This window comes from Anas platyrhynchos, chromosome 2, assembly GCF_047663525.1.
Source record: "Anas platyrhynchos isolate ZD024472 breed Pekin duck chromosome 2, IASCAAS_PekinDuck_T2T, whole genome shotgun sequence".
NCBI classification, from domain to species: domain Eukaryota; kingdom Metazoa; phylum Chordata; class Aves; order Anseriformes; family Anatidae; genus Anas; species Anas platyrhynchos.
This window is the reverse complement of record NC_092588.1, coordinates 127,269,213-127,285,853: the sequence shown is the minus strand read 5'-3', so window position 1 is coordinate 127,285,853 and position 16,641 is coordinate 127,269,213. Positions and strand designations below refer to the sequence as shown.

General features: G+C 37.1%; 1 protein-coding gene across 1 annotated transcript in view; it reads right to left on the bottom strand.

Moving 5' to 3' along the window:
• Positions 1-3,106: 3,106 nt before the first annotated feature.
• MACC1 (MET transcriptional regulator MACC1) overlaps positions 3,107-16,641 on the bottom strand; it is a 33,691-nt gene continuing 20,156 nt past the window's right edge. Inside the window, exons 3-5 of the mRNA XM_005020511.6 lie at positions 14,365-16,403; positions 11,629-11,817; positions 3,107-7,100 (exon numbers count right to left, since the gene is read on the bottom strand). Of these exons, the coding sequence (XP_005020568.3) occupies positions 6,885-7,100; positions 11,629-11,817; positions 14,365-16,403 (2,444 nt within the window). The 3' untranslated portion in view covers positions 3,107-6,884. The remainder of the gene's footprint in view (positions 7,101-11,628; positions 11,818-14,364; positions 16,404-16,641) is intronic.

The window sequence follows — 16,641 nt, the reverse complement described above, 5'->3', positions numbered from 1 at the left end:
ACTGTTAAAAACAGTTGACTAACCTTAACTGCTGTGCTGTTCCTAAATTTCCTTGCCTAATTCATTTAAAAATGTATAAAATAGCAGGAAATCTGGAACCTGTGAGAACGTGTCTTTTGTCCAGGGTCAAAAATCATCCTGCATGTTTGGCTTCTGTCTATAAAAGACAGGACTATCACATGTCTGTGTTTTCTTTTAATTTTCATCTGGATAAGTTCTTCTTTCCTGCCCTCAAAGTTATGCGTGGGCAGATTTTTTTTGGCTGGTTCAGCCTGCATCCAGGTTGTTTTCAACCTCATCAGGGGCCAGATCCTGGCCTTTCTCCCTGAGCAAAGAGCCAAGCGAAGGGCTGGGCTCAGCTGCTGTGGTGCTCACATCAGAGCATTGCATGCGGTTGGTCAGAGTGGGAAGGGGTGATGACAGGGTTTGTAAAAACCCAGCAAGGACCTACAGGGCTGTAAGGCAGTGGGCAGGGGGGCAGTGAAGCTGGAGAGAAGCTGACAGAGGTGGGTCAAGCTTAGGAGAAGCTCTGGGGGAGGGAGAAGGTGCAGAGGGTTGCGGTCAGAGGGTTGGGATCTCAGGGAAGACAGGGACCCAGGGCTGTGTGCAAGGGAGGGAGACAGAGGTGGGGTGAGAGTTTGTGCTGAATGACTGCTAGCCAGGGCAAGAGGAAGGGGAGGGCACTGCCAGGGAGAGGGACAAGAGGTTTTAGAGGGAGGGATTGGCAGGCATGGGAAAGCAGGCTGGAAGCATGGGGCACAAAGGGGTCTCTGTAAACAAGGCACTGATATGAGCACATCTAACCAAAACCTGCAGTGGAAAGTATGCACAGAGACAGCTCTCACATATCACTCTCCTCATCTCAGCTGCACCAGCTCTCTTGCTTTAATGGAGTAATATTTGCCTTTTAGAGGCAAACAAAAATGATGAAAGGGCAAGGTCCATTTAGTTTCTCTACAGTAGTTTGATATCAGTTTGATAACCTAGCTTGCAGCGTATGCAGACTGCCTCTGAAGTCGTCTTGCCAGCTAAAGGTCTCCAGTCATGTGTCCATATGTATGAAAATGGGCCTTCTGACCTAAAACCTTACTGATGCTTGCAGGCACATGGAGCTAATTCAGATTTCCATTTCTATGAGATAATCCCCTGACACCATGACTAAGCTTTGTAATTCATTCATCAAGATGTCCCAGCTCCCTCTTGTTTTATGACGTCTTCTTGCTGGAGCTTTTGGGCTCTGGCGTTTTGTGTTTTTTTTTTTTTTTTTTTTTTTGTTTTTTTGTTTTTTTGTTTTTTTTTTTTTTTTTAATTAATTTATTTATTTTATTTTAGATTTGATAATCCTATTTAACCCTCCTGCAAATGGGACCCCAAGGAGCGCTTTTCAGTTACACACAATTAGTTTTATAAGTAGTATTATTAAACCATCCATTAGCTATTTTGTGTTACTTTTTTTGTGTGTGTTTTTGTTTTGTTTTGTTTTTTAAACTCCTTTATTAATAACAATAAAGGCTTTTGTAAGAAGAATAGTAGGTGGCATTATATGAAATGGTTTCAGATTCTAATAATAACATTTCTTTTTTGTGAGTAGAATTATGACATGAGCTTTCTTGTGTAAGATTTCCTTTACAATATGTCACTCCTTCCCACCCCCCCTGCATCCTTTGTTCCTTTCATGTTTTCCACACTGATGGATGACATAGGGTTGTGCTGGATCCTGAGAGATAATAAAGTCCATGGAAAAAGTCTGACTGGGGTGCCATTTCCTTACCTAGACTTCAGCATCCAGGCCAGAGGATGACAACTCATCCCAACCAGCAGCTCTTGGCACTTGAAACCATGGACCAGGTAAGAGGCCATGGTCATTGCAGAGTAAATTCACAAGCTATCTCATGGGTGGGGGCACAAGAGCCTGCTGGGATGTGAGGATTCTAATGAGAGCACCAGGAGGGTCAGCTTGGGAACAGGTGCCTGTCTGGTCCAGCCCTGCAACCTCCAGGGCAGTGTGAGAAACCAAGCAGGTGTGGGATATGTTTGTCCCTGCTGCATTCCTAGTATCTGTACTCAGCTGGTGGCTGCACACAGGCCATCAAATTTTTTGATAAATCTGACTAACTGTCTTTTGCAGCCATTTATGCTATTGACTTCAAAAACATCCCATAACAACTCATTCCACAGTTCCTCACCTTGTGAAAAGCTACTTCAACTTATTTCTAAATCCATTGCCATTGTTGTTACAAGACATACTGAATAGTCATTGCTTATTCACTTCCTCCCTGTCAGTCCTGATTTTCCTTATTCTCAGCGTATTGCATTTGCCAAGGCTGCATTTTAGATCTTGTTCTGAATTTACCACAAATGTAATGTTTAAAATGCTGGAATTTGGAATGGAGCTGAATGCACTTGTCTTTGCCTAGTCTCTTGGGACTATTGTACTTCCAACCTTATTCCTCGCAGGCCAGTTCATTTACATTTTAAAACCTGAGATTTAGACTGAATATGTAAATACACCTTCCAGTTGGAATAGTAATTCCTGCTACTTAGTTTTAAATTAAAATCCAGATCATTAATTTAGGATTGAAGGTATAGGCTGTATTCCTGGACAACTTGTTCTGAAAGGGTATCAAGTAGCAATTCGAGTTGAGAAAACTGAAATACAAATATAATTAAAAACAATCAACAGTATTATTACTTTCTCCCAAAGGTTCAGAAGCTCCTGCTAGTATTGACTGACCTTTCCAAACAAAGGTTCACCTTTCCAAACATGCCTACATGATTCTGCCACAAAAAGGAGAAGGGGCATATCCCTGTGAGAAGGCCTGGCCACCCCAGCAAGCTCCGCAGACAGCCCTGTTCTCAGCAGTGGGTTCATTCTGCTGCCTCAGGAGGCGATAAAAGCAAGTTATTTTTGCTTATAAACAGGCTAAAAGGAGTGTCTATCCATGTTTTTAAAACAGAATTTTTAAATTAAGGAAAACGTGCATATAGGTATTACTCAATTCCCTGGTATTAATCCAACTGTGATTTTTTACTCTGTGGAAATCTTCCTCTTTTTTTTGACTTACAAAAGCAAAATAAAACCCATGCAAGATTTCAGTGGACAATATAATTTCCCCTTGTTTATTTTTTTAAAAATATATACTGTTATTAAAAAAAAAAATAGATAACATATATACATTGGCAACACATACAAAAAAGCACTTTCTGTATTAAGAACAATCACAAGGTTATTTTAAAGACTACATCCCAATCCATACTGTCTTTAGACATTTACTGACAGCAGGAGAACCATCAGGAACAAGAGTCAGCACCCACTTTAGGCTAACATTTTCTTTACAGACCTACAATTGTTCTAAAATTTCTGTGACAACTTTAACAGACAGGATGCTCTCTCCTGTTACTGTGCAGAATACCTTTTGATATATATTTATACTTAAGAATAGCCTTTATTGTTTAGATTGATCTGCATTTGTTGGCTTGATTGCTTACCAAATCCAGAAGTACTTTAGGAATAAAGCTTTAGAGCCAGCTCAACACATACAAAAAAAAAAAAAAAAAAAAAAAAAAAAAAAAAAAGTTGCTGATTTGGAGCGGCATAGTGTTTGCTTTTCACACAGCTTAGGTTAACAGGAAGAATTTGTGAAAAATCAGTCATTTTCACAAAAAGTGACTTAAAAATGATACTTGCCCACGGCCCTTTGCATTTCTCTGCCCTTGGCAGGAAAAGGGTGGCCCTTTTTCTTCCCTGGAGAAGTCAATAAAGAATTCCACTACCCATCCCTCAACCCAGAGACTGTCTTGAGGAGTAGCCCTTTGATTGTATTTTAAAAGAAACTTTCTTTGCTCTCCGTAAACCTCTGCTTTCCAAAAGAAAATCAAGTGAAACCTATGGAACTGAGTCCTTCCATAAACCCAGATGAAAGACTAGAACTACTTTGGGGGAATAATTTGCTTTTTCTCTCCCTTCTTTACAGCTGTTAACTTAGACATATGCCACCACACCATGCTATGGAATGGCACAGAGCTGAGTTGCCTCTGCACTACAATAACAGGAGTGTCTTCCAGTTTCACTGAAAAAAACATCGTCTCTAGTGCAAGTAGCAGTTAGATTTACAGCTACCCACTGTGGAGCATGTCTGCCCCATCCAAGGACAGAGAGAGCTGCAGGAATCATTTTTCCAGTTTTTATGGTTAGGTGAAATCATAAAATTATTGGGTGCTCACACATTTTTTCACTTGTTTGTTTAAGAAAAGCACTTATACAGATATTAGGATAGTGAGTGGAAGGGTCTTGTAAGCCTACACACATAAGGGAAAATTGAATGGAAACTGAAAGCAGAGGGTCATTTAAGGTGGAGACCAGGGTATTTTTCCTTGTCTCCTCTCAAAGAGTTGTTAATCTCACCCTGCTTTGCAGAAACCCAAGAAGGTATGTGTGCAGGCTCATGGGAAAGCTGTTCTCTCTTGACAGGGTGGGAGGAAAGGAGAAAAGGTCAAGAACAGAGTGTGTTTACCAAAGCCATGTGCTCCTCGCTGTGTGCTGCTGCTGAGTGCAGCTGCTTCCACTCTCAGCTGGCATTTTGTGGTTTTGAATACTAGAGCACTAAATAAAATATGGGGTTTTAATACCTTTTTTTTTTTTTTTTTTTTTTTAATGTATCCAGTGTGGGCTGCTAAAGTAAACAGAATATTGCACGAGTGCACATTTCATTCATATGAGCAGAAACTTAAAGCAGAAATGGGGAGAGCAATTAGCAACAAAATCCTACAGTACAGACCCTGGAGTACAGCACGACTATGGACAGATATAAATTCCCTTTTAAAGAAATATACTTGCAAGACCAGTTGCATAATGCTGCAAGCTAAGGAGAACACTGACTCACTAAGTCAATATTTGCTAAATCTACCAGGCCAAATTCAACTCTTGTTCTGAGCAAAAACAATTTTGCTGTTGTTTCACAGCAATGAAAGAAGCAAGCCTAAAGACTAAATCTGGGAAATCTACAAAAAAAAAAAAAAATAATGTCCCTGGGTTGTAAATGTTATTTTAAAGAATTCATATATATATATATTAATTATTATTTTTTTTAATATATAGCTTTAATATTTCAATTTAGCATTTTACCTTTAAAGAAGACTACTTTAAAGGGAGCCAGTATGCACCTTTTCCTCACTCAGCAACATGACAGAGGAAGCCAACAGATACTTTCTCCCCTTTGGGGAGCTTCATTACTGCAAGCAAGAGAGAACAGCTGGTGTCTGCACAGGAGCACAAGATAACAAGAGAAAGTTGTTTTATATTTACTTTGCAGCACTTTTTAAAACTACAAAGGACATAGTATAAAATAGGTGCTAGCACCTGAAACAACAAAAATCTCTGATAATCTTCATCTTTGTTCTCCAGGTTTCATTGATCAGCAGAAAATTATGTTCTGTAGGCTGAATTCCTCACGCGGTTGCAAATCAGGAGCAAGTCCACTGAAGCCAAATGACTTCCACGCATGCTAATTCAGTCATGCCCTGACACTTAAGGGTCTTGGTGAGTGAGCTCTTCTGTTACTGGGGAAAGTGCTCTTTTGCTCATGGCTCCTCCTGAGCCATGCGTACTTTGGGAAAACTTAGTGAAAGTAGAAAGGAAAGCAGGTTGGAGGAAAGAGGAGGGGTAATTTTTTTTTTACATGTAATATTTGTTTTTAGAGTCTCTAAAACTTCCTTCTTAGTAGATGCCATCTAAGAGCAGAAGCACAGGTTCTGGACTGTAATGCTACTAGTTTGTGGTACTCCAGAAAGAATTTGGCTTTGTCTTGTCAACTGTAAGTGACAACAGAACACAATTTTTCTTTTCAACTGCTTCTCATGAGTATGTGCTGATTCTTCTGAATATATGTTGATCAAAGATAGTCAAAAGGAATTTAGTTTTTTTTGGAGCTACCACTTAACTAAATATCTATTTAAAAGCTTATCTTAAAAAAAAGTAAAAATAAAATGTCTGGTTAGCCTGTAGTGATTATTCAACCTGTATTTTCTACTTTGATAAAAAAAATAAAAAAAAAAAACACTAGTAATTACAAGATTTTTATTGTTTGTATCCAAGCAGGGTTCTTTTTAGAGCATATGACTAATGAGAATTAATTGCTGCATTAAAAAAAAAAAAAAAAAAAAAGTAATCTAAAGGCACCCCAGTTAACTATTATTTTTTTTTTTAGAAATTTCTAAATTTCTAAAAAATTTTTCTAAAAAAGATTTTTTTTTAGAAAAAAAAAATAATAGAAAATATAGAAAAGAATGATAAATCAGAAGATGGTATTAACTGTCTACAACCTTTCTGTACGTACCAAGCCAGTACTTCATATTAAATAACTTGAATTCCTGTTTTGGGACAAGACGGATTTTGCCCCAGTTGAGGACAAAGCATCCTAAAGTTCTTTCAAGGCTACCCTGAAGCCACTGGTCTTATAGATGAGGGCTTTGGACATCAATTAAAACGTATTAAATATTCAAATTTTAATGTCCCTGAAAATAATGTTTCTAGGTGCCTAGGTTTCTAGGCCCCATCAGCTACACTTATCTGTGCATGGTTCTGTTTCTACAACTGATCTCCACTTATAAATCGGTGCAATCAGAAGTAGTTCCTTGTAGAAAGTGGCCTGTGGAATTCCAGCCATTTTTATTGACTTCACCAGTTTATTCCCCCACTCTTCTCCTATTTCCTTTATAGTTTTTAGCAAGCTCTGTTAATCTCAGGTAGCTGTAGTTGAGAACGGGCCTATACTCAACATCACCGCAGGTAAAACAGACTTCATTTTGCCCTGTTCTGGAACCATCGATGAAACACAAATAACCGTACAGTTTCCAGGAGAATTTCCAAAACCATACTTGGTAGTCTACTCTTCTTCCTCAATTTTGGAGAAAGCACTTGCCCTTAATACTTCCATGCAATTCACAAGAATCAATGTTCCGGTTAACTCTCGCCACTGTTTTGTTACTGGGTTTTTCATTTTATCCAAGGCTGACTGCAGGTCTTGTAAGACATCCCTGTAACTGTCTCCATAATGGGCAGCCCATGTGTAGAGAAAGTCATATGCAGGTTTCCACATCATCTGCAAATAAAGGAAGAAATGATAAGGTTTATTAGCAGAAATCTAATTATTTAGCTAAATCTCTCCAATAGTGGAAAAGTAAGAGAGAAAAGAAAAAAAAATTATTTGATCCCTAGCTACACTGAAATGCTTTGTCACATAAGGCATATTCATTTAAAAACAAACAAAAACAAAAGCACTCTGGTAACCTTATGTACTTCATTTAAATGAAAGTCTTTAATTCTCAGAGAGGTAAATAAGGGAAGGAAAAAATCTTCATTCAGATGATTATCACCAAGTCAGAATATATCTGTGTCTGAAAGTAAAACTCAAAGCATAGGGGTAGAAGGAAAACACTTGATCATTTTTGCAATTCACACACCCAGCAGCAGTTTTCCTATTTGGAGTTTCACTTTGCTTTTGGTAGTTAAAGACCCACTTTGTCTCATTAAGATCCCACTGTCCCCCTGCTGTATAACTTAGTCAGGACCTTTCAAACATACTTCTTTTCTTTACAAAAATATTTTCTGATAACATCAGCAAAAGGATCCATCTATTAAAACAAAACAAAACAGATACAAACAAAAACATTCCAGGAACAGTGGAATGAGAAGTTTTTATAATAATCTTCTTAAAATTACATTCAATTTAAAGTGTTCTGGTACAAATGAAGGAAATAAAAAACAGGTTACCACTGTTCCTTTTTGCAAATTATAATATGTTTAATTATTTTATGCCAAACAAATATGGAGCATATCCTTCCCATATGTAATTTGTCATTTGCCAAGTTATATTAATGAAGCTATGACTGCATGATTCAGATACCAAGCTAGACTTACATCCTTCAAATTGCTGATGTGGAGAGTAAGTTTCTTCTGTTTACAAACAGAAAGATTGTTTTTCCAGCTGCTGCTTTTGCAAATTTAACTTGGGTGACTAGTTCCCTACTCCTCATTGGCAGTAGAGGTTTAGCAAACAGCAATTGTGTTAACAATTGCATGGATGATGCATAAAGGTGAAGAAATCTTTCACTTTCCTACCTAAATGGTACTATCATATACTGCTTTAAAAGAAATACACTCATGCATAAAAACACATGAACAGATATGCACACATGTATGTATGCACACAGATGTGATCAGAAAGCCTCTTAATTCTACAAGATTTAACTTATATATATATATATATATATAATGAAAATATATATATAATGAAAAAGCTGTTTTAATGGTTCAGAATAAAAATGGTTATTTTTGAGTTTAATTCTGTGAATTTAGAAGTGAAAAAAACATAAAGCTCTTCTTCCTTGATTTGAGCTCTATTTGTTTGATCTCTAGAAGATTTAAGTAGCTGGAGAAAATTTCTTTGACCATGATGCTGATCTTTTCTCCACATTTGGGCTAAGAACTTATTGCAAGATTCATTCTACTGTAGTTTTTGTCAACATCTCCCTCATTTTCTGCTGCCTTTCTCCCGCATCCTCAAATGGAAAAACTCATACAACTCATCTCCTCCATAGCATATCTCAAATCTGATTAGTCTGGTATCTGCCTTTAGTTTAAACCATATGAAAGTGCCCATGCTTTGAATGAAATCTGCCATTTTAGCTCTAGAGGGGAGAAGGATATCACTATTTATCCCAAATGAACCATGCTTACTGCAGACTTTAAGCAAGTCAGTCTTAATTCACAACCATAAGGTTACAAAAGGATGGAAGAAAAGTCACTTAGTGTCTTGTGAGAAGAAATGGAAAAAGATTAATCCTTTCATCAGATGTTACTTTGAGAAGAAGAAGAAGAAAAGTTTGTAATGTACTACTGTAAATACTTGATATTACAACTTATTTTAGTGAAATAAAGCATTTCACCATGTTTGCATTTATGCCGAGATCAGAAATTTTCTTTATTCCTATTTCTAGCTTGATAAACAAGGTATCCAACAAGAGAAGCTAGGATTTCCTGATACATTACTGCTGGCTGTGCTTTTCTCTGCCTCCTGCTTCCTTTCCTTATATTCCTGTTGAACCAGGCTATTTGAAGGATTATGGTATAACCTTCTGTTTGATCATCTTCACTAGTATGTGAAAAAACAGGGAATATTAAAAGATGCTATTCTTTGACTTACACTGAAGGTCAGACTGACACTAAGACAAGCAACTGAAATCTTTAAAATAAAAACCTTGTTTTCTTCATCTCTAGCACTTTTTTTTTTCCCCCCTCCCTAAAACAACAAATAGATAACTAAAAGCTTTATGAGTTGGTCATCAGTGATGATGACCATTTAAGGCAGCAGTAATCTACATTCTCATCATACATAACTAATACTGAAGATCTGAGGTAGGTCCTTCTCGACATCTGCATACTCTAAATGTAATGGCTGAAGTGTATTGTGTTTGACATCCCTGAATTTTGTCAAAGGAGATTTTTAGGCAAACTATTAAATCACTGCAGTATGCTGGGCAAGTCATTGCTTCAGCTACATGCCTGCACTTTCCCTCTTCTCCCTCTACCTCTGCTGAGTAGGTAATAATGATACGTACATCCTCAGTAAAGTGATTTGGAATTTACTGATGAAAAGCACTTCAAAAGCTAGGCACCAAGTGTATGCACCTCAAGTTGCCTCTGCAATCATCAGAGAAAAGATTTCTCCCACCAAGTAAAATATTCAGAAAAACATTTTTTGACCAATCAATCCTTTTGATGGTAGAATAGTCCTTGATGAGTAAATAATTGGTTCATGTTTTCAGACAATAGTCAATCATTAGTCAAAACTTATTACTCTTTCATCTTTGCTTAGTTTCCCACTCATGCACCGAATACTATCAACAAGAAATATTTCCATTAGAAAATTCCAGGCTAGGATAAGGTGATTTTAATCGGGTTTGTTTTATAGCTGCTATGCAAATGCAGTGATCGCCAATCAGTCTGAAACAAGTAGTCAGACTAATGTTAGTCTTCTAACAACACTGGGGGCTTGCCCACACAGGTATGAATTTACACTGCATTTTACTTCCCACATAGGCACTCCTGCTGAACAATATACATGTAATTTTATAAGCAGAGGATTGTTTTCTGTGTACAGAGGTTCAATTCAAAGGTCAGTAGAAAGCACTGAAATTAAAGCTTAGATTCACAGGACAGTGAGGATGCTGATTTTTCGTGTGAGATACTAGTGCTAGAAACCTGGTATGCTTTAAACTCACACCTGTGCAGACAGACATAGCTAATAATGAGGTGGTTTTTGTTTATTTGTTTTCACAAAAGAGTAGCAGACTAGGGTATGCTGGAACTGAGAGTTTTATTAGGAAAAAAAAGAGTAAGGTGCATCCATGCACAAGTAATGTACCCATAACAACTGGAGAAACAAACAAGCAAGCAAGAAAACAAGCAAAAACAACAAGAGCATATGAAATAGCTCAAAGAGGAAAGTAAGATCATACGAGTAGGAAGTGTTTGCAAACAGTAATGATTGGTTTGCAGGAAATGCGGAATGTTATATAGGCATGCTTGGAGTTATGGTCAAACATTGGACTGGAGGTGGGGAGAGGCATTTAAAGGGAGTAAGAGGTTCATGATCAGAGCAGAAATCTCTTGATAGCAATCATAAGGCAGACAGAATTGAGATGAAAGACTCGGTGGATTCATACTGCAGAAAGGAAAATTCCCAGTCAGAGAACAGGGAGAATCAGCTACAGGGAAAGAAAATGGAAATAAAAAATTAATCCCAAGTTGTCGTGCAGGTATGAATGGGAAATTGAAGCCATTCATTAGGTACTGAGATTTTAGAGAAAAGGATTTCAGGCTCGATATTGTGCATTATTTGCAATAATGAGGGAATAGATAGTAGAGGCAAAGGGAGAGTCAATGCAAAAGCTAAACAGAAAGGTCCATTTGTGAGTGTCATTCAGTAACACTCAAAAAGAGGATGCTCAGGATAAAACCTAGTCTGAGGCCTAGTAGTCATTGGCACACAACTCTGTGGATCCTACAGTTCTGGATCAGTTCCAACAGTGGATCCCATTGCTTTGGTGTTAAAGTAGAGAAATATAGGAAGCAAGTTGGATGCCCAGGCAAAGATGTGTCAGGAGCACAGGCTGGCCCTTAACTGAGAAGCATAAGTGTAAGCCCAGCCTAAGTCTTGTGACATCTCTGTCACATTGCATGGATGCCATGGGTACCTCTGAGCACCTTCAGATAGCACTAGAGATATATTTATGTACCTGAATTTCTTCTTAAATGTGTACACACTAAAATACATCTGAGAGGACAACTTTTTATTCAGAAGTCATACTTCTGTTTAACCAGAATGCTTTACAAAGGAGGGTAACTAGCATGAACTGCATGGCAATTAAAAGAGGGTTTGTCAGGTTCATATAATAGGGCAGAGGTGGAAGTGGTGTCAGAGTTTGTCTTGCCTGAGTTAAAAGGTGACAAATCTGACACAAACACAGAATGGAAAAACGTTTCTTCTACACATAGCAAGGAAGAAGAAAGGTCATTGCCTGCATTTGAGGAGCAAGCACATACACTGCTTTACACCAGAGCCTTACCTCCAGAGCTACTGCTCCACTTTTTCCTTGGTGGGGTACCTCATAAGCCTCTATTTGCTGCTTTGTGAGTCGGGCTAGTTTCTCTGCGAGCTCCCGCCAGTATTTGCCAAGCTTCACAGCTGAAGTCAAAATGATGGTGTCCTGGGTAAGACGTGCCACTAATCCCTGGCAATCTATTTTCAAAAGTGCCTGCAACAATCATTTTCATTAGTGTTCCTTCACCAAGGAATTTCCTACAAACATCATTATAATTTGTTTCCACTACTCTGCAATTTTAAGCAGACAGAATAGCTTCCCCTCCTCAGGTTTTACTTTCCCCAAAAGGTATTGTCAATAATTTCATAGGAAAACTGCCCATAAGCTTAAGAAAAAAAAAAATAGACTGGCATTCATCTGCTTCAGCATTCCAGTGTTGCATGGGTGCTGCCAAGCTCAAGGATCCTAAAGGAAAAATATTTTTCTTCAGCAAAAATATCTGGGACATCAAACTGAGCTTCTTAAAGAATGACATGGAACTTAAAAATGAAATTAGAGCACTCTTATATGAAGGTATGATCCTTAGTTTACTTTTTCAGAAAATCATTGATTACAATGGCCAGTACCCTCTGATTTACTCTCCCCACATAAGCAATAATTTGCTGACCATTTCACAGAAACACAAGCATTAAAATTTTCATTCCTGTATGCTAAATGATCTTCTAAGAACAAACAAATTAAAGTGTTTCCAGCAGTGAAGCCCTGAAATGAAGATATATTGCATTGTCCTTTATTATTTGCTTACACAAGAGCTAATAAGAAAATAGGTAAATTGGTGGTATTTTTTTTTCATTTTCTTTTCCTCAAATTAAGAACAGTATGTTCCACTGTAAATATTGACTTTTCAGTGCAAGACCAAACCCAGAAAAACTCCTTAGTTTCCAGATTTTCAAGAAAATATCAAGCATTTCTCTACAAAATAGACATCTGTAACATTTAGTCTAAATAAATAAATAAATAAATAAAAATCCTCATTGCAAACAGTAGAATTTTTGGTATGCAAGATGTCTAATATAACTTAATTAATTAGAAAATACTGAATATGGATCCGAAACTTTCATGCTACTGCCTGTCTAGAATACAGAAGTAGCTAGCAAGAAGCAGACTATAGTGTACAGTACCAAATCACTTTACACTTCAGCAAAGTGTACACCAAGCTGTTCAGTTTGTCTTTGATCTGATGAGAACCAAGAACCTTATTAGACGTGAAAACAGGAAATTAATTAAAATAACTAACCAGTAAATTCTATCAACAAGTAACATAAAAGATAAGTCTAGCTTTAGAAAAACAGGGAATTGTTTTTGTATTTCATAGCTCATAATCATATACATCTGAAAAAAAAAAATAATAAAATCTTGTTAATCTAATTGAACTCCACTTTTTGCCTGTTCTGGTGTGACCCCTTCATATCATCATATTCAATCAAAAGTTTGGGTCATTTTCATTTTTAGCTGCTCCCACCCTTTGGAGACAGCAAGCTAAACTGTACTTTGTACTTGTTCAGTTTTATTTCATTTAGTGCAGAGTTAGGAATTGTGTAAGCCACCACTGCTGCCAAAATTTTCTGAATCTTTTTGCTGAAATTGCTGTCAACACTTCAAAGAGAACAAACTAGTTATGAGAAGCACACCCTGTTGAGGTTTGCAATTCACAGGGACAGTCAAAAGGTTTCAGATGAAAGGCTGAATTCACGTATTTTTAAAACATGAATTTTTAAACACACATTTTTTGTTTACACACACTTCATCTTTGAATGAAAAACTTAATTTTCTTTTGTCCCTAAATATACTAGAACACTTTCAGGCAGAGCCAAGGACAGAATTGAGTAATCCTGAATTCCAAATTAGTGTGCACGCAACTCCATGAGTAAATTTTCAATATTTAAATTATTATTTATTTTATTATTATATATGTTAATTATTTGAAGGCAAAATAATATGCTTTAAAAGGCAACCAATTACCTGAAAGCACATAGGAGTAAATCACATAATTTACATGTAGCAGTAATGCATCACGTAGAAGTTGTTCTTTGGCTTGTAACTGAGGCCCATGAAAATACGTGTTAAAATACTTTTATTACTGTCCTTAGGTACCTACAACATTAACTATGAAGTTGTCTTGTATAGAAAGAAAATGTTGTCTTCAACAGGTGGGTCATGATTTGCCTGCCTTAAAAACATAACGCAATCTTAGACATGCATATTACAGCATGCATACTAATAATAGAGTTCCCAAACTACATGGTTGCTAATTGCTTCCAATTGGGATTGGAAGCAACTCAGGGAAACAGTTTACCATGATCTTGACTTCCATGACGAAAGACAACTATTTCAATTACATGTATATATATGTGTGTGTGTGTGTGTGTGTGTATATATAAGGCCAGGATTGAAATATACACACAAACACACACACATATTTATATATGTATATATGTATGTATAAATATGTATATAAGTAATCACACATGAACCTCCTGGAACTCTTACAGGATGCTATTTAGAATGAATTGGTCATAGTATTATTTTTCATGAGAATCTAGATGTACTTTCCACCTATAGGTATCTGCAAGTTTTAGTAATATGTTAGGGTTTATAAAGAATCCTGTAAAGGTACAGAACAGCATTTTGTTGTTCATACATTGAGTAGCCTGTTGGCAATATATTCCCAATAACCAAGTTAGTTCATGCAATACTTACAATAATGAGCTCATAAAGGAATAGTCTCTTTTTTTTGTTAGCATGGCAGTCTTCCTTTAGCCTCTTCACAACATGTGCAACTCTGTCCGATTCTTTATTGCCATGTGCCTCATTAAAGTCATCCAAAGACATATGTGAATATCCTAGCACGTCAGACAAAGCTCTCCAGTCATAAACACTCTCTGACACTGTAGATAAAACTACTGAGTAGATATAAGTCAGTTTTTTAAATGGCAATACGATTTGTTCAACAAGACTCCTGGTTGTTAGCTCACTGTCAGTAGTGTCCATAGCTTGCTCTTTAGAAATCACTTTTATATTTTTGCAATGTACCAGACCAACCTTTTTTCTGAGAACTCCTACATACCACTCCTTTATTTTAGTTTGTCCGATGGCTTTTACTTTATCTTCACCAAGAAGTGCTATTGTATCCCCTTTAAAATATTCTAACAAATAGTCAATCTTATTTTGACGTAACACAGTTTTCAAAGCCACTCCATAAGTATTAACATTTAAAATTTTGTCTTGAAACTTTGGGTATTTAACTGTTGGTATTAAAAATAAAGGTGCAGACTTGATTTCTTTGCGTTTTTGTAAATGTTTTGGCCTAGTGATAATTCCACTTAATTTTGGAGCTGGATCAGGGGTTGTAACATGGAACTGCATTACTTGGCTACTTCTTAAGACTTTAATCTGAACAAGAAAAACAAAGAAATGCATCTCCCTGCATCCTAGCATGGAAAACAGGAATTGGTGTCGGACCATTTCACCAGTTTTCAGTTCCTCCTCTTTAATATTTTTGCTTTGGTCTTCCATCTTTACCTCAAAATCTGGATCACAGGATACCAAAGAAATGTTTAGATCCTGGGGCTTTTCCAGCAGAAATGTATGTTTTCCCCACAGCTGAAACACAACAGGAGGCATATTTTTCCCCCCCTTTTTTATATCACAAATTGTAAGTTTCCCTGGAATGTAGTTATGACCAAACACTGCAAAAACTGCTGTAAAAGATGGATGAATATATTTGGGACCATAAATTCCAACTGAGACAGTTCTATGCACATAATCCCAGACATTAGTGGCTGGAGGCTGGAGCTTGTTTGCCTGGACTGCAATCACTGCGTACATCACATGACTTAGGTCCGTTAGTTTCACTTGTACGGTATCTTGATAAGTGTAGCAATTCCCCAGTTTCTTAAAAGGTCCTTCTTTATTGAAACTAAAAAAACACACGATATCACTCATAACCTGGCTGAGAGGATCATTCTTCACTTGAGCTGCAACTTTCACCTCCAGGAAAATAGCTTCTTTCGTGTTGAGGTTGCTCAGCGTGAGTTCTATCAGAGGACTTACAGTGCTAGACAACTCATTGTTAAATGACGAGGGAGGATTAAGAATAGCCCTTAAACCAACTTCTTGGACTTCTCCAGGTAATACATGACCCACAGGGATGTGAACATTGATATCAGAGTCAGGTAGATGAACTGAACCCCCTTCATGGTTCAGTTTACAAACTATATGAATGTCAGTAGCTTGTGTCTGTGCCCATCCAGGACTATGGCTCATGGCTTCTAAATCTAGGCAAGACCGAGTCAGCTGTCGGTGATTCAACCAAGCCATCTTGTAGGCTTCACGGTCATTTTGAAGACATGTAATGTCTGAAGGTATAGTTTTTTGAGGTATTGTCTTGCAAGGATTAAATCTTCGGTTATCAATAATATCCAAGAAGTCAGAAACACTCTTGGATCGTCCAGATCTTCTTGCTGAGGTCTTTCTTAGAAGACAGTCTATATCTAGCTCGTCACCTGAGGAAGCCAAAGAATCCCTGTTGCTAGAAACTTTAGAGAACAAATAGGGTTTTTCTTTCAATACAGAAAGGTATTTATTATTTTCATTTCTATTGGAAGCAGCTATGTCATGTACAAAAGGGTTGGAGGCTGACAATTCATTCCAGAAAGGATTGGTCTTGGAAACAACATGGGCATGTTTTAAGAGGTCAGACCAGTCAATATCCAAATCCAATTTACTTTCATTGACATCTGTTTAAAAGAAAGAAACAGAAGTATTTCCTAAATCACAGAAACTTGACACATTTCATTCATTTCTAACCAATACTCTATTAAATTGATGACAGGAAACTAAATTTATCCCCCTAAAATACACACAGATCAAGTTGTTATAGAAAAGATTTATATATTTCTTCTTCAGGCCTTTAAAGAGCATCAATATTGATTTCTAAGCAACATTAAAAATTTTGTTAATAATAAATAAAGTGTG